The sequence below is a fragment of the Nanorana parkeri genome, unplaced genomic scaffold, assembly GCF_000935625.1.
Source record: "Nanorana parkeri isolate BGI_ZX_2015 unplaced genomic scaffold, ASM93562v1 scaffold1652, whole genome shotgun sequence".
Taxonomy (NCBI): domain Eukaryota; kingdom Metazoa; phylum Chordata; class Amphibia; order Anura; family Dicroglossidae; genus Nanorana; species Nanorana parkeri.
Window position 1 is genome coordinate 112,613 of NW_017307920.1, and position 19,504 is coordinate 132,116.

The 19,504-nt window shown below is 40.4% G+C and overlaps 1 protein-coding gene across 1 annotated transcript in view; it reads right to left on the reverse strand.

Moving 5' to 3' along the window:
- The window catches only part of IPO11 (importin 11), a gene marked incomplete at its 3' end in the record, with an annotated part of 147,463 nt that overhangs the window by 111,660 nt on the left and 16,299 nt on the right, over positions 1–19,504 (reverse strand). Inside the window, exons 4-5 of the mRNA XM_018571001.1 lie at positions 2,864–2,936; positions 573–776 (exon numbers count right to left, since the gene is read on the reverse strand). Of these exons, the coding sequence (XP_018426503.1) occupies positions 573–776; positions 2,864–2,936 (277 nt within the window). The remainder of the gene's footprint in view (positions 1–572; positions 777–2,863; positions 2,937–19,504) is intronic.

Below are 19,504 nucleotides of genomic sequence, written 5' to 3' on the forward strand. Positions count from 1 at the left end.
CCAGTTCCCAGAGACCGCAAAAATAAACAAAAATGAAGTGGGTTGCAGCACAGAAAACATTACTTTATTGCTCATTAGGTTCATGTATAATACAGCAAGGTTTTGGGCTTCCCTGCCCTTTTTCAAGAAGACAATAGGTGGGGGAGAGAGCACATTGCGCATGCACGGGGCTCTGCAAAAATATAGCGTTTACTCCTGTGATGTTGGGGATGAGCATCTAACGACTGGCTCGTCCTGGCAACAAGACAAGATGCATTTATAAAAAGATTTTTAAAAGCTGCTAAATGTATTGTCCATTACTGGGGATAGAGCACTCCATAGGCTATTTTGTTACAAAGGTGAACTAACCCTTTAAATTGATTTGAATTGTTATGGCTTTAACTAGAAGATCTGGAACCCAAGCTAAAGTTCTGAATCATATGCAGGAAAAAAAAACATGTTTCCAAATATACCATAAATGAATAAAGTTTTCTTTCAATGGTTTTCTTAGGACATATATTAAAGATTGAAATCTTCCCTAAACCTTCATAATAGAATACATTCAGAATACATGTAAGGATACATTGACTTACGTCTTGAAAGAGTTTTCTATCTGCTGCAAGTCTTTTGGAGGACAAAGTCTTGGTCACGTGATACAAGGTAAGCAATGCTCTGTGCTGGAGAAGGTCATCTTGAACTTTGACTGATTCAATGAGAGTCGGGATAAGCTCAGGCCATTGCTTGGGGCAATCGAGCCTTGCCACTTTTGCGATTAAAACCGCAATCTGAGTAGCAATCTGCAAGAAAAAAAAATGATTTAAGTTATGTCAGCCAACAATACATGTAAAGCATAGGCAGCTATAGATGATAAAGAGAAGATAGGTCACTACTAAGTTGGCGTATATCCTTTTTTGTACCGCAGTGCAGTTTCTCTCATTATTACAACTTTGTCCGCTATTTTTTTATTTTATTTTATTCTATTGCGGATTTCTCATGATGCTCTGTTCATTTTTTCCTTTACTTTCTAAAGTTGTAATGTTTTGCAATCTTTAATTTAAAAAAAAAAGTAAATTATGAAATGAGATCAGGCCCTCAAGCCCCTGAAAGGTCCAGAACTTCTCTAAACACAGGATGTTAAGTAACTGTCTGTTTTAAGCTTTAAGGCTGGGTTCACACTATTTTCCGGACCAGATCTGGAACATAGTGCATTGCGTTTTTTGCAGCTATTTTACCACAATTTTGACGCGATTGGAATTTTTTTTGTTTTTTATTTTAGCTTAAAATGGTCGTATAGGTGCGAACCATGCATTTTTGGTTTTGATGCGTTCCAGTGCCTTCCAGACCAGACAAAAAATAGGACAAGCAGTATTTTTCGGGTCTGGTCTGGAACAAACTGTGCTGGTGGGAACAGAGGCCAGAAATAGCATAGGGATACATTGGGATGCATTTGGGTCCGGAAACAGTCTGGTCTGGGGGTAATCTGGATGTGGTGTGAATGGGCCCTTAAAAAAGGAGGTGGGGAGGTGTGCAACAGACACTTCTAACACTTATATCATTGATATTTCCTCCATTGGCACCCAATACAGCCAAGAACTGGATATAGTTAGTCTAATCACTGGCAAAGAAAAACACAGCGGTCAACTGAAAAAAAAAATCTAACTCAGGCTATAGTTCCATCAAGACTAATAATCACAAGTGACGAGGGAGCATGGAGCTGCCTTCCCGGCCGATCAGGAAGCCGGGCAGCATGTCATGACTCGCTGCCAGGCTTCCTAATACCAGAAGCTCAAGTATTGGGCTAAGCATCAAAGCATTTGGGCAAGTTCGAGTACTCACCCAAATACTCGGCATCGGCACTGATACCTATACTAATATTGGTACATCCCTAGTAATATTGGTACATCCCTAGTAAATAATAATAATAATAATAATATACTGTACTAGTCCTACTCCAGTGAAATATATGTTAGCACATTGCTTGTTTAGTTGTGTATAGTATAATTTTGGAAAACCTTTACCAAACATTTTGTTTCAGTCTGGGATAAAGGAACCAATTAGCATATGTTGCCCCCTCTCTCTCTCTCCTGCTCCCCCCCCCACTCCTCTCCATGGCATCAAACATGAATACCAAACACAGTATTACTAGGATAGCATACATTTATTGTTTTTTTTTCCCCTCTAGGTGCTTTTTTGGTATTTGTGCAACTAGCAGCATTTATATTTCTCCTGTGATGAATAAGGTAGTATGTACATGCCACAATAAAAACAGCATCATTAAGCAATGGCTGCACATCAAAGGGTGGATTTCTTGATGGTGACAACAGTTGACCATGCCTGCGGGATGTGCATCGACATGGTCACTTGCTTGTACTCTGCGTTGGGAGTACAAATTAGAAACAACGTTGTCACACTATAACAGGAAGTGTCTGAACAAGGACTTTCATTACATGGTCACCAGTTATTATTTTATTGAAAACTGCAGACTTTAATGTTTAAAATGAGTTTTACATGTTGAAGCTTATATTAGATTTTAGTCATTGGGTTCACATATACTTTAACTGAAATGCAAAAAAAAAAGTGATGAACAAAATATTCCCAGGTCTTACTCTACGCAATCAGCTAGAGCACAGAAGCAAATAGCATTGCCACCCCACTAGTCAGGAACACACGGAGAAAATAAAAGAATTAAACAAATGTTTTGTTAAAGAATAAATGGAAGTTGACACCACTTTAGTGATCATATGAAGCGAGGACTCCCGACCTCCACTCTCTATCTATTTCATTTTCAAAGTGTTTATTTAGATGGAAAATAGCACAATTCCAATGCCATAGGGACAGCGATAGAAGATGTAAGCGACTCATCAGTATTCAATTCTGCACTAACCTGATTTACTGGCTCATTGAAGTTGGTGATGAGTCCCACACGCAGTGCCGATTTCTCCACCTCTAACAGCGCACTGTGGAATCAGAGGGAGAAAAAGAAAGACAATACTCAAAATTAAAGTTTTGGAAGTGTCATTTTTTAAATAACTCCAGTCTAATTTTAAAAGCAGGATACTCTTAAATGAAGTTGTTGAAATCATGAAATATACATATAACCACTGAATACTTTTACCTGTATCCTTTGATTACAATTCCAGCATCTGACACCTTACAAACGATGGCCACCTACACTTACAGATGTGCTACAGAATATACAATCAATACTTCCAGGAATGCAAAGAGTTCATACACACTGTATCGTTACCTAAATAAAGTCTACTTCAAGCTAATATTATTTCAGTTCTGGATATGGAGACCGTAAGGTTACAAGGGACTCTCAGGGGATACCCTTTTAGAAGTCTATGGGGGAAAGACTGAACAGAAATGGCCAGCAGAAAGGAAGATTTTTATGAAGTCCGTGGGAAGTGAAGATTCAGAGGCAACTCAATGTACAGAAATAAAGGGCCCCAAACCAAACTATGAATGAGCTGTTGTCAATTTAAAGTGATACTAAACTCCGGAGTTCAATCTTAATAATGCATTTAAGTACCCTAAATGTATATTAACAAAAATTTATCTTATTTGAATATCACTCGGCTGTAGATCCTCAAATCATCTCTGAATTGGTGCTGACGCTGTCCTTCCTTCTGGAGTGTGGCTACTTTTGCTCACAATGGTCTCTGTGTGTGTGTTGTAAAGTAGCCACCGCTCCAATCTCACTCCTGTGATGGACTACAATTTTACGTTTAGTTTACTACTTTGTATTGCGATTGCAGTCCATCCAAAACACAAAAGGGACCATGGGGAACAAAAGTAGCCACCCTCCAGAAGGAAGGACAGTGTCAGAATAGGATTTGAGGATCTACAGCTGAGTGATCCACAAATAAGATACATTTTTGTTAATAGTTAGTGTACTTGAATGCCTTTTAAAGGATTGACCTCTGAGTTTGGTGTCACTTTAAGTTCTAGGCCTAATGGAGATCTTTTTTAGTAAATCACATACAGATCCATTTGGTTATAGTATCTTTTGTGTCCAATCAAACCCGTATCCCATTCCAAGGGAGAGTTGATGCCCCTGAAATGTGTTAAATGTTTTATGTTTGATCGAATTGTATGGCGCCCTTTATTTCTGAACATTGAGTCACTTGTGGTTACCCAACAAGGGATACCTGTTTTTAGGGTAACTGCCATGCCAGTGCACTGGAACTTTCTTGCATTTGGATAATCTGAGTGAGCACTGAAACCCCAGCGCCTCTTAAATGTGTGGAGATTCAGGGGTAAGGAAGGGTAGGTTACTTTTGTTTAGGATGGCTAGGCAGTAACAATATCTGTAATATCTGTCAAAGCACAGCTATCTTCCAGAAGACCAAATATACTCTAGTAGAGGATTCCAGTGCTGGTCCTCTACTGGGTTAAATGATACCCAGCATATTAAACCATTCAGAATATACAGTGCAATGATGCAAAAGAGCCTTCATTAAGACAACAATACTCCCTACATCATTTAGGACCACTCAGTACCAGAGAAGCATCTAAGTGTTCTCCTAATGCCTAAAAACCAGAACTGCTGCCAGGCTTTGGTTATTCTAATATTTGCATATTCTTAGCAAGCAGTAAAATAGAAGCAGTGAAGTTGTTGAAGTCAGTTCCAGGCACTCTGCTCTCTACCTTTTTTCTGGGCACCTACACTATTTTTCAGGCTGGCAACTCACTCCTGCCAGGGGGACCCGAGCAACAGAGAGAAAGTGAATTCAAAAACGATTAAGCGTCTGCTGCAAACTTCAAGAATTAAATTACTCTACAATAGCTGCAGCAACAGGGATTAGTGAGGACTCGTTTTAAATTGTAAATGCTGCTTGCTAAGATAATGTAAATATTTAAATGGCCACAGCTAAGCCAAAAGTACCTTCATTTTCTCTAAAAGGACCAGAAGTCTCAAGGAGAAGCTTGTTTTCCTGAATGCTTAGTGAAGAGAAAGGTATAGGGGCCTATTTAGGGCCAAACATAATTTAGGAGGCTATGGGGCTCAAAAAGGAAGTTTAGGGCAACAAAGTTCATTACAAGAGACTCTCAGGTACAGTACTTAACTGATTCTAATTAATATATGTATGGCTTTATTTACCTCACAGCATATATACAGAGGGACCCAAAAAATGTATACACACTTCAACATGAAAAATATATGCATAGAAAATGTATTACTAGATTTATAGAAGCCTCAAAGGGCAGCAGTAAATCATGTTTGAATTATGCAATCACATTAGGTGCTCAAAGTGGTCACCATTAGCATCTAGACACATTTGATTTTGGCGCACTACTGCATGAACAACATTGACTAGAGTGTCCACAGGGATTGCTCTGCATGATATTTCAATTTCTTCCCGTAGTGCAGCCAGCGTAGGCGGTTTTCGACATTATAGCACATTCTTTAGTGTTCCCCACAGATAGAAATTAAGGGGTGTTGAGTCCGGGGAACGTGGAGGAAATTCAACAGCATCTCTGTGTCCTATCCAACATCCTGGCAGAATGTCATCGAGATAGGCTCTTATGTCTCGGTGGTAGTGAGATGGTGCGCCATCTTGCTGGAAGCAAAATTGCTCATCCACATAAAGCACACAAATGGCCAGTTTGCCAAAAGCACTCACAGTACTCCATTCTCCGATCAGGGTCATCTTCAATCATGTCGTGTAACAGTCTCGGGATGTAAAACTTCCAATGTGCTCTCTTAAGAATAAGTTGTATGTTTGATCTGCTAATTCCTGTCTCACATGCACATTGTTTGCGGTGAGCATGTAAACTGTTGCAACACCGTATCCGAGGAAGCAGGACTTGTTGCGGTGCGACGCCTCCCAGATCTTGCTTGTGCACATCAAACACAGTGCCATCGGTTTTGAACTTTTCACGAATCCGTTAGATTGTTAGTCGTGGAGGTGGTTCTGTTCCAAACTCACGTCGCCATAGTCATTGAACTTCACACACATTTTCAAACTTACAATAACACTTCAAAATGGTCTTGCGTTGCTTGAAAGTCAAGCGTGCCTCCGCCATTTTCTCTAACTCTCTCCTGACGGTCACATGATGATATCAACAATAGTGCGACTGCTGATATCTTTAGAGGAAACATAATACTACACATTGCTGCCATAATTCAATATGGGTTTTAAAAAAGGGTATAAAAAACAACTGTTGAAGTGAAGTGTGTATACATTTTTGTTGGGCCCCTCTGTATATTGCAAACCATCACATTTGTTTTGTGCAAAATCAGTGTAATCTGGCATTTCCCTTTAAAATCTATTTCTATGTTTATACAATACAGGCAAATTGTGCCACACAAATGAATTAAGGTTCCCACTAAATAAAATGTTAGCATGAAAAATGGAGAAAGATTTGTCAGTAACAGAAAAAATGGATATTACCCGCACAGGTCCAATTTAGTACTAACATCAACAGGCCAAATTTATGGCTGTAATTACAAAGTTGTCCTGCAAATAAATTTAAGCGTTAAAGGTGTGATGCAAGTGCATGAATATATTTCATGGTTCAGGGCTATGTGTACTTAGATATTCTGTGCTATTGGTAAAGGGGTCTAAACAGCTTTAGAGACAGCAGCAGCTTAATTAATTGCAAAGGCCCTTTCTACGATGGTATATCAATATGTCTGCAGACTGAGACCGTACGCAAATGTCATACTTTATTTTAAGGTTTGGTAAGGTACAATAATATTTATGAGACACAGGATATAAAAGAAACTATCTTTCAGAATGTCCTGGGAGTCCTTGGACCATGGCATCCAAAGTGCCAGGGCTGCTTCTAGCTAAGCTATAAGGCTAGGTTCATACCTGCAATACTCCGCACAACACACGGGACACGCATCCCAGATGCCGTGCGGTCCTGTGCAATGCAGGCAGTGATTGCCGTGCGGCCCCATTGATTTCAATGGGGTGACATCCGTGCGGCAATCGCAGAATAGAAGGTACAAGTACATTTATTTGCGATACCATTCGAAAATAATGGCACCCACAGCACGATCGGTTCGCACCTTGGTGACTCCTGGTGAGGTGTCGCCTAGGTGTGAACCTACCCTAAAACTCTGCCACATTAAGCCCAACCACACCTCAATGCGAGGGATTATTACACCCCGGGGGAGGGGGTAAATCCCCTACTCTGCTGCCTCTTTTCATCTTCTAGGGAAACATTTTAATGTTCCATTGCAATGCAATTACAACTTAAATTAACAAGTTTGATTAAAAGTGACCCTGTTGCAAAAAACAACTAGCAAGAACACAATTACCTGTAAAAAAAAAAAGGGTGTAAATACTTACCTTTTCCAGTGGCCGTGCCACCAAACACAGATCCATTCCTGAGCTCGTCCCCCAAAAGTCTAATGAGAGACTGACACTATCAGCAGTCTTGATCTTTATGATCACCCGCATCTATTGCTCTTTGCAGATCAGAGAAAGCGGGTATATTATAAGTGGGCACAGATGTATTGCTATTTTTATCCCGGCTTTTGTCTTCCTGTGTTTATGCATGGCATACCATACTCCAGGTTACCATCTAGGTGAATACTACTATCTCATGCTGCTCTATTCCTGTATAGTGTTCCTAAGCACAAGTATTTATATATAAAAGTATACAGTAAACAAAGGCCAGGAGACAGTCATCCTGTTAAATTCTATGCAAATGGAGGTAAAGAACAAAACATTCTTAGTATGTTTTTCTGTCCAAATTAAATACTGTATAATATTTGGAATATATCACAGTGTGACCACTAGATGGAGCTGAGGAGCATAAGAAATAAGCTCCTCAGCGCCATCTTGTAGTCACATTGTGATATTTTCCAAATTTGACTTGATATTAAAAAGATACTAAGAATGTTTGTTTTTGCCTCCATTTGTAGAGAACGAACATTCACGGAGTTTCGCAAGATGACTGCCTCTGCAAAATGTTTATAAATACACCTCTAAGTGTCCTGCATCTGGTGTTGAGATTCTCAATAGTCGTAAGATAGACATATGGAATCCAAAACAGGAAGGTAATTACTTTTTGGACTAATACATAAATTCCTGTTTGGAGTAAATATCTCCTTCAGTACTGAGTCAGAGGAAGAGACAAACTGAAGGGACCGGTCCAGGAGTCAGCCAGGATTGTGATTAGGGTGAGTATTACTCTGTTATTTTAGCTCCCTAGACAAAACTAGCGCTTAACCCTTGCAGAGCAAGGTAGCCCCACTGTAGGGGTTAAGATTTAATTTGCTTGGACCTCTTCTTTACAGCCAGGCAACTAACATTTTAAAAAGGCAGCCAGTGACCTCCTTCAGGGAAACCTGGAGGGCCTCTAGATGTGTGGACATGTGGGAACTAGCTCAAAAGACAGTGTTGCGATGGTATCTGACTCCTTCCCGACTAGCCAAGATGTCCCCATCTTCCTCTGCACTGTGCTGGAGGGGATGTGGACAGATGGGCACACTGCTCCACACCTATTGGTCCTGCAGGTCCCTCACAAGCTTCTGGAAGCAGATTTTCCAGATAATGTCGGCTGTGACTGGCCTCTCTATAGCTCCCACGCCCAACTTAGCTCTTCTTCATGTTGGTATAGACCAATACCCCAATAACCTCAGGGCTATCATAATTCACACCCTCCTAGCAGCCAAACTCACAATAGCGAGACATTGGAAGGGTACACAGGCAGTTAACCCATCAGAAACAATACAGATACTACAACTACACTGCGGATACGAACGAGCGGTTGCGAGCCGCAATGACTCCATAGCGAGCTTCCAAAGGAAATGGCAATCTGTGGTCTCAGAAAAACACACCTACCCCATGAATCCTAAAGAGAGCGATACATGGAATTTTCAGATAATATCTGGGTAGCACCTCTCAGGACCTCACAATAGAACATATCACATACTCTCATGTTACAGTGCATGCACCATTACCCGTTCACTGGGTTGGTGAGTTGGTCCTGTTAGGACCCTCTGTGTTGTTTACTTTCTTTTCCTTTTTTTTTCCTTTATCCTGTCTGGTAATATTGAAAATTGCCTCAATAAAAATCTATTGAAATTAAAAAGGCAGCCAGCAACGGCAACAACAATTTCTCTTACAAGAGGTTTGGAGTAAGCCATTGCAAGATCTGCACGCTGTCTTAAGAGTGATTGCGACCCATTCTTTCAGGTTGGTTAATTTCAGATTAGATGATGTTCATGCAGCGCAATTTTTTCAAAGAGCAATACAAACTATTTTTGATAGAAGTCAGGGGTTTTTTGAGCAAGTCATTGCAGGATTTTTATCTTTTTTTATTCTTAACCCAAACTCCGACTTCCTCCACAGTGACATAATAAGAGGGAGTGACAACACAAAACCTAAATTAACATTTCTGGACCCATACCTGGTAGATAAATCATTCCACAAGCAGAGTTGTTGTTTTTAATATCATAACAACACATATTTCTGCATTTTAGGAAATAAAAACTGAGTGCTTAGAAGAGTCTATAGCATTTATCTAGGTCACTTGTATCTTGCTTGAATGAATGTACAGTACATGACAATTCAACTGAGGCTATTAAAATGCATTTCTAAGTAAAACTCCCCTCCACAGGAACATAGTACAGGAACACTGAAACCTTGAACAGCGACAACTGAGGCACACACTTAACAAGCAGCAGCGGGATGCCGACAAAATACACCATAGAATGCAGTAAGCTCACTTTTCTTTAGGCAGGGATGGATCAGGGAAACAAGGATTGACAACTACATCACATTGCTTTTAAAGGTTCAGTGCAAACATATCAAACATCTTAGCTTTTGCAAATGCTCTTCTCTAATCCGAATGTGTAATGATTTGGCAACTTCCTTCAAAAAGTGTTTGTATAGCCATTTTTTTAAAATAATACATTGAGTGGTGAAGGGTTAGAACATCAGTCAGCTTGTATTGCTGTTGTGTCTCTATAAGAGAGATTTAGCCTGTATGTGTCCCAATTGTTAACAAATCCAAAATTTAAAGTCATCACCAGAACATCTACATGACCAAATGTATAAAAAAAAACTGCCCAATGGGATAAAGATGGCAGAAAAAAAAGGTGAGGTGGGTTTATAATTATTCCCTAGTCCCTCCATTAAAGAAAGAAAACAATGGCTGTAGATATACTTGAAGTGGATTTTGCATGTGTTAAAAAGCTGGATGTATACTTGTAGTTTAAGGAGCAGTCCATGCAGAAGTTACACTGAGTGGCCAGATTAGTATGACCACCCCATCAGTACTTCGTTGGGCCGCCTCGTGACTCCACAAGATGTTGAAAGGTGATGAGGAATCTGACACTGCACTGTTGCCCTTCTGTTGTCTTGTACCAGTCTTGCCACTCTCCGTTCTGCCCTAACATTGACTAGTCGCTGACGTCAACAATTTGCACGTTCAGACCCAGATTTGCGGCTGGCAGTCCAGTCTTTAAACACTTTAACAACAGCTGCTCTTGAACATTTAACGAATTCTGCTGTTTTGCTGATACTCGCTCCATGGCTCCAAGCGCCAACAATCACCCCACGTTCAAAGGCTGTTAAATCGCGTTGTTCTTCAGAACAAAATATATCTTCAGAAAAAAATCACTTCTACTGTTGTGGTAAACAACCTGCTTCCCTATTTATAATGGTCTGGCCCTCTAGCAACTTCAGCGCAAAAATATAGCTAATTATAGCCAATTTGCCTACAAACGTCAGGTGGTCATAATAATCTGGCCACTCACTGTATATTTCAGTTATAAGGGAAGCATGCTGAAAATAGTCTTCTTATATACTTCCAGGGCAATTCATGGGGAAATCTCGTTGCCCTTATTCCTGCTGCTGATCCTACCCAAGCTGATGTTAAAAATCTCCAGTGTTAAACTAGATATAGCTGTTTTACCTGCCAGAGGCTTTGTAGGTAAGGCAGGCGTATTATTATCACCCTCCTCTGCCGAGCCATTTGGCTATACAGCATTTGGAGAGCTTGTTCAAACTAATTCCAGTGCGTTGCAGCACAGTTAGTAGCTGGAACTAACTGAATTGCATAATTACAGCCTCCCTGCATTCTGGGGTGGGAGGCGTGGTGGTGCATTCAAGTTAACTGCACTGCAGCCACACCGCTTGCCCCGCAGTGCGATTGCTTGCACCACAAAGGGGGGCACAGCAATGCCCCTGGTGCGATCGCAAAAAATACTGAGCGCTCTAACAACCGGCTGCCTCGGAGGATCCGGTGGTTATAACTTTCTTATTTTTGATCCTAGGCAAAAACGAGCACTTAAACCTTGCAGTGCGGCGGTAACCCCACTGCAAGGGTCAATAAAAAAATTGACTTAGGGTTAATACAATGTTTTCTCAGACAGAAAATGCATACAAAAAACGAGCACTTAACCCTTTGCAGTGCGGCGGTAACCCCACTGCAAGGGTTAATATTTTTTTTTACTTAGGGTTAATACAAAAAATGTATACAAAAAGTGCAAACATATCAAACCATTTCTTTCACCGCATAGTAGCTCTCCCACAACTGATCATTTTTCAGATTTTGGACTTTGTGGGGGTTGTATGTCTGCAACATGCAGTTGTGCATAAGTTGAGCTGGGGATTCTTGTATAGTTGTATCTCTAGTGGCTCTGAAGACATGCAAGAACTCTGTAGTAAAAACTTTTTAAGATTTCCCCGTAAGATTTCCAGTCGAGATAATTAGATATAATTAAAAGCCAGTGAACGTACAAAATCAGCAAATAAACGCTCCAGCAAACATTCCGCCAACGTGGATCGTCAGAACTTTTGTGCTTTTTGAACACACCAACTGTCGTGTGAAATAAATTATCTATTTAGAGGGTTTCACGCAAAGAAAAAAAGATCTCTTTAAAGCTCAGCTTGACACATCCTTAATACAGAAATGACTATGCCAGGAGTTTAGGGAAGTTCGCTTCATTTCTAACTGAGTCAGCGGGATACACAGCTCATGATTAATGCCCTGTATCAGCCAGGATTATTGAAAGTCTTTGATGACAGTCAGCTATGCCGGCTTCAGATGGTATAAAGTTTAACATCGCAAATTTTAAATAATAATATAGTGCCACTTACATATTATAAGTGCTGAAAAAGCAAAGAAAAAAAATTGGAACCTGTAATTAAATTGGTAATAACTTGACAAAGTTATTCTCTATCAATGGAGAGTTAGAAAAGAATAATCCATCACAACTATATTATCACTTGAAGCAGAAATGGAAATTAGTTTTTTTTTTTAAAGGTACCTCATCCTATCATAGAAGTATGAAAAGATCAAGAGAACAGGACTTGTGAACTTTTCAGGTACCCAAGGATATGTTATTTATTTTATTTTGTATTTATTACAGGTATTTATATAGCACCGACAATTTACACAGTGCTTTACATACTATTCATTCCCATCAGTCCCTGCCATCGAGGAGCTTACAATCTAACTAAAACAATTAAAACAAGTGGAGTACCCAGAGGAAACGCACGCAAACATAGGAAGAACATGCAAACTCCTTGGAGATAGTGTCCTGACCGGGTTTCGAAACAGGGTCCCCCTGTCCTGCGAGGCAGAAGTGCTAACCCCTAAGCAACTGTGTTCATACACAAATCAGTAAAATTATTTACAAAAAAAATACATATACAAACACCTATTGCCCAGAGTCCATTATACCACATTACCCTATTGTTGGAACAATAATTCTTCAGCCTTTTTTACTGCTATAACAAGTGTCGAGCATGACAGAATGTATACGAGGGGACGGTTTTAAAAAAATGAATCAGAGCTTTAGAGCAGAAATTCCAAACACATCATCTTGTGGGTTACATTCAGATATAGCAAAAGGCAGTGAACTGCACTAAGTAGGACCATACGCAATTGAAAAAAAAAAGAATAAAGTATATGTACACTCAATTACTGAAATCCAATGTTAAGCAGGTTATTGCAACTCAAAATTGCATTTTAATATTTTTAAATCTGCAACTTTCTTTAAAATAATAGCTGGTATTCCTGCCACGAGTGTCCCTGTTCAGGGATGCTGCATAAGCATTGTCCGATTCTGAATCCCTATTAAGATTCTGCAGAAGCATTTCTCAAGTTTAAAAAAAATACTCATGGACCAGAAATACTGTTTTTTTAGGCTTGAGAGATATGATGATCGAGGGCTTTCTGCTAATAATTCAGAAACGATGACAGAAGAGATGCTTCTCTGCTTTAAAGAACAACTCCAGGATTTTCAAAAGTTAACCCTTGCAGGGGTTAACTGCTCATTTTGGTCTAGGGGTCGGAATAAAGAAGAAACACTCACCTGATCCTCAGTCCAGCAGCGGTGAGTGCTCAACTCTCTCTCATGTCTATTAGACCTGTTAGACGTGATGACCTCACGGGTCCTTTGACAACCAAAGCTGGGGGAAGCATTGGTCTAGCAGCCTGGTGTGACCGTGCATCGGGCGAGTATATTTTCTTTATTTGCGACCCTAGCCCCCCTAACCCTTGCAGTATAGGGATAGCCTTTGCAACCATTTGGATCTAAGCAGGCATATGGAGGTTTCAGGCCAAAGCCATTACCTACTTTCATGCCACCTTAGACAGAATAAATAGCCTGTCCTCTGGATCAACAGTGGGTAATTGTGGGCGTAGCGTTCTGTTTGGGCCTTTCTTCTTTCTTTCTCATATCTCTATAGGTTGAACTCGATGGACAGGTGTCTTTTTTCAACCTGACTAACTATGTAACTATGTCGGGAAGAGCAAGCAGACCCTCGAACTCTGTTAACCATAGTGCCATTTTGTAAACATGCCTACAGAGCATATACTGGTCTGTACTGGGATTCACAGTTTTCAGTATGCATTGGGCAAGAAGCACACCACGATCCATTTGTTCATATTTACTGCTGGAATTATCTATGAAGTTAGGTGTGATGTAGTGTATTCACTAGATGCAAGTATACCATTGTTAAGATTGTTGCTTTAATGGCAATAGGCCGTAATGGGGGAGGGGGGGAAATTGTGCTGGGCAAAGTGTACCTATTTTCATCTTGGAAACGTTGGAGGGTATCTTCTAATTGAGTGTCACCATCCTACATCAGTATTATGTACATCTACATTTCATAAAGTAATACATAGTGTGCAGGTAGATAAGCAGCCCACGTGAACACAATGATTATTTTCTTTTCGCAGAAACTCTCACCTGTAAGCAGATCAATTCTCTTTTTTTTTTTCTTTCCCAACACCAAGTGAAAAAAAAAACAACAACATTTAATTGGCCTCCACTATTGATCACGGTTTCTGCTTGGTTTCTGCTTGATTTCAGCATTGTGTCCTATTAGACACACACAGAGATTAAGGACATGCTCAGTGCATTCGCAGCAGCATAAATCATTGAGCTAAATGACCCCAGTTTGTAAAGCAACTGGTTTCAATGTCACAAGGAAAGCATGAAATAAATAGAATGCCAACATCCAGCCTAGTCAACGATTCAGCATATCTATAGTGACATCTACTGGATAAAAGATGTCAGGAATACTGCACTGGATAAAAGGTGTCAGGAATACTGCACTGGATAAAAGGTGTCAGGAAACTTCCAAATCCTTATTGTAAAAAAGAAGAACAATAATGGAATTGTAGTTTTCCCCTTAAAGCAGAACTCCGAGCAGAATTATTCTTAACCCTTGCAGAGGGGCTACCCCTGCACTGCAAGGGTGAAGCGCTCTGTTTGTCTCATAAAAGTTATGCTTACCCGAACTGTGGAGCCAGCCGGCTGTCACAGCGCTCTCCCCCCCTCTGCTGCAATGATAGCATGTCTCTTGGCGTCCTCATGTCCAATACACAGTGTATAGAATGAGATAACGGACATGACCGTAGACCACTGCGGCGAAGGGGGAGGCTCCAGGAGCAAGCCGTCTGAGGGCCGGGTGAGTATAACTTTTTTTTAGGGCTGCAACAACTAATCGACATAATCGATTGAAAAAGTTGTCAACTTTTTCAATCATCAATTAATCGGCTTCCGATTGATTGGCCCTGTTCACGGCTCCACACACGCTGCACGCCACACCTCCTTCCCACCTCACGCTCGCCGCTGCCAGATCCGCCCGCATCTACGCTCCACACGCCACACCTCGCAGGGAGAAGTAGTAAGGAGGAGCAGGTGTTGGCGGATGACAGCCGCAGATAGACAGGTCCGATCTCAGAAACAAGTTGCTTTAAGACTGCTCAGGTAAGCCCACACTCCCCCCCCTCCCACATGCTCTATAATGTATTGCTGTGATTTATATTCCTCTATAGCTGATGGAACATTGTGCTGTATATTATACCATCAGCTACAGAGGACTACAAATCCCAGCAATACATTATACACTGTATGTATAATGTATTGCTGGGATTTGTTGTAGTCCTCTATAGCTTGTGGTATTCTGCATTGCGCTGTATAGGGGACTACAAATCAAGGAATAATACATTATACAGCGCAATGCGGAACACCACCAGCTATAGAGGACTACAACAAATCCCAGCAATAATACATTATACAGTGGTGCAATGCCGAATACCACTCGCAATAGTACATTATACAGCGCAATGCAGAATACCGCCAGCTATAAAGTACTATTGCTGGGATTTGTAGTCCTCTATAGCCGGTGCCATACTGCATTCATTGCTGTATAATTTTACACTTTTCATTTCCCTATATTGCACACCACACTTTTTTTTTTTCTTTTTTACTTCCACCGCTCCAAGCTTGCTCCTGTGATGGACTGCAATCTCAATACAAACTAGTAGTCCCACCACTGGAGCCATTTTTTAAAATGTATTTTATTTTTTAATTTTGTTAAACCGATTAAATCGAACTTAATAAATCGACTAACTAATCGATTCTGAAAATAATCGTTAGCTGCAGCTCTACTATTTTTATTTTAGCACCTAGACAAAAGTGAGCACTTAACCCTTGCAGTGTGGGGGTAGCTCCTATATTGCTTGCATAGAAAGGATGAGAGTACATAAAATGCAGTCTAACCATGTGTGACCCAGGAAATGGCAGAGCACAGAAAACAATCATCTGCATTGCTGCTGATCTACTCTGACCTGCCCAGGCACTAACCAGCCAGCAGAACCTTCTGAATACGGAAGCTTAAATGATGAACTTAATGCTAAAGCAATTTATACATCATTATTCGCTGGCATGTCCTCAAATCGATCATTTAAACATTTACAAGAATTAGATTTCCCACTGATAAATAAGTCATTACCTGCATTATGTATGAGACAATGAAAATGAGGACAGGCTTTGGTCTTTATGGTAACACATACTAAAACAAGTCGGCATGAATAAGTGAGAAAGAAGTACATAGAAAATTTTAAAAAGCCAAACAGTTCAAACAAACAAACAAACATGCAAATGGCCCCCACAGCCCACAACAATATCATATGGACATTCCATCAGATGTTGGAGGTTGACATTCACACTTGCCTAGCTGTGTCCTGCTGCAGCAGAATAGCAGAAAATGTGAGAATCCACACAACCAAGCCCTTAAATGGGACACTACTATTTATCTCTGCAGGCTTTTCTAGTGTGCACATCAATCTGTCAGGATTGATCCTGCAGCAGTGGAAGGTTAGGCCTATAAGTGGGGTGCACGATTCAGAACACAGAAAACTTCAAACGTTAGGTGACAGCTGTAATTTTTAAGGAGAACCAAAAGAACTAAAATGTGGTATTCCGTAGTCTTGACCCCCATCACTGCACATGTTGTCAGCACTTGCAAAGAGCTCCCGCAGCTGGATTGATTGTCCATTTTACACCAGGGAGGTCCAAAGGAGATTTGGCTAGTGTTCTGAACACTAGTGGAATCTCCTTCAGAACTCCCTGGTTCCTTTATTTCTCCTTAAAAATTATAGTTGGCACCTAGCGTTTGAAGTTTTCTCTTGTTTTTGTCAATGAGAACTGGTTTGTACACAAAAATCCTGCTGGATCCTGGATTGGACATATTGGCTCCTGAACTCAATATTAAATTGTCCACCCCTGTAGCATTTTTTATAAAAAGTTGTGGATACTAGACGACATTCATATGTACCTGTGAGTCTATTTTGAGAGTTAACCATATTCCACACCATGTGCATCCCCATCTTTCCCTTAGTGGTCAATACACAGAGCTGGTCATGGACTTTACAATGAGGTAGCAGACACATATGTTGTGCAATAAATCCTGCCCTGGAAGAACACGCCGATTCTAAAATAATACAAGTACTCCAAAATGAATTAGCCTTTTGAACTACTAAAACTACTGCTATTTACAAGGTGGCTTCTTCACCTGAAGTTTTCTTCAAAGGACAATGTAAAATAACCAGTCACAGACATCCTATGAGCTATGTTCTACTGCTGAGGAACCCTGATTCTATATTGCTCACATATGCAATCTGTGAGCTGATATACAAGACTAATGCCAAGAACACTAGACGATTTGCCACATCAATCAATCAGGGTGTATATATTAAATGAAACAAGGCCCTATTCTTTGTCATCCTCTGTGTCTGTTCACTTGCCTCTGTTCCCCCCTTAACCTAACACAACCCCCTTATCACCTGAGGCTTATTTATCCAACCACATCATTCATCCTCTGATTAGCACATTATCCCTGCTACATTAGCTTTCATCTTCTGCATGTTTGTGCCCTATGTCCAAACATTTGGCACAAAAAGTTTGAGACAAACAGCCTTTGTTGCTTACTTTCAAATCTTGTCGCTTAATCACACTTAATCTAACAAAGGCAACAAAACAATAACTTACTAAACGTAACCCTTAAAAGAGAGATCTATGAATTGTCTTTGGAAAGGACAGCGGGAGGTAAGTGTAATGTGTTAATGACCACCTTGCTGTTGTTCCTGAGATACAGCTCTCCAAATGCTGTGACTGGAATGCAGCAATACTCTTAGCTCAATGGTACCGGTCCATGGGCTTTCCACTTCTGGTCCCTACAATCATTGCAATGGAATTAGTTACAGCAAAAGAAGTCTAAAGGGGCATAATTTGCAGGAACTAATTCTACTAAGAAAATAGCAGGGACTGGATTTAAAAAAAAGTGCACACCTACCAGAATCACTGAACATATGGTATCCTTGGGCTATGGTCACAGAGAGGTGAATCTCAGAAAGCAAAGCCCAGAGGTAATTAACACATTACACACACTTCCCGCTGCCCTATCCAGATATAATTTATGGAGTTCCCCTGTAAAATGGAGCTGAAATTATCATAAAAATGCTCCAAAGCTCCCCTTTGCACTTCAACGCTTACAATTAAAAAGAAAAAGCAGAAACTCAGTGGACCCATTGTGTTTACATCGCTATTACCAAGCCATCTAAGGGAAGTACTTAACCAGCACTGGTGAGCTACATAGGTTTCTATCGGCTGCCCACACATTAGCCGCTGAGCCTTTCAGTTATATGAACATGTAAGATCAACAGCAAAAGTCACTTCTTTAAGGTATTTATAGAAAATAATGATTTTTTTTAATACTTTAGTGTTAAACTCAGCCTTAAATATATTTTAAAAATGTGCCACAGTTCATTTTTGTTACCTGGTAATACAAATGAAGTAATACAATGGTAATACAATTAAAACATTGCTTTACCACAGACAAAACTGATCAAGAAAGAATGGGGAACGGGGTAAACACAGGGAAGTCTCACTGAAAGAGATTTTTTCCAATGTGACCATTTTTATTGGCTGTCACAGTAATCACATGCCAGGAAAACACACAGTTGGGCTTCTGCAAATATCCTCAGGACCATTGCTGTCTTCTGAAACCAAACCAGAAGTCTCAAGTGCACACTTGGAAGAACACACCCAGAAAAGAAATGAACTGGATCAAGAACTTGGCGGAGGACAGTGTGCCTTTTCATGACTAAAGGCCTTAGTACACGGGAGCACTGAATGTTTATAACCACATTTATCATCCCACCTAAAGCCACAGTACTGTAAGACATGTATAACCATGTGTCTACAGCCTGTATTAAGTTTAATGAGAAACACAACACTGGAAACCCATCTGATGACATAAAAACCTATCATAGAGAAGAACAAATTACCCTGAGCTGTTCTGCATAACCATATGCATTGTGCTAAGAGTGGCATGTGTGTACTGTGTGGATTAGTCTGTCTGTGTTTGTTATGTGAATGTAACTTCAGAGCACATTCGTATAACTACAGTATCATGCTGTATGCAAGGGGTTTGAACAGACCCCTGATACTTCCCTTTTAAAATAGAAACATCTCTTTTTCTGCAGCCCCTGTTATCAGTGAACAGGAATCCTCTATACTGAGTGCTCCTGTCCGTTCATAAACTGTGGATATAGTAGGAGTTAGAGCACATCCTGTTCATTCATAATTGGGGACACAGTAAGCATACTATGTCATCAGACTTTACAAAACACTCAGGGATTAGCTGATCGCTGAGTGCTTGTAACCTGCTCTCCATCTTGACTCGCTGTCACAGGATGCCTGAGCGAGGCAGTGTGGGAGGGGAGCTCAGCCTCCTGTGACAGCTGGTAGCTCTCT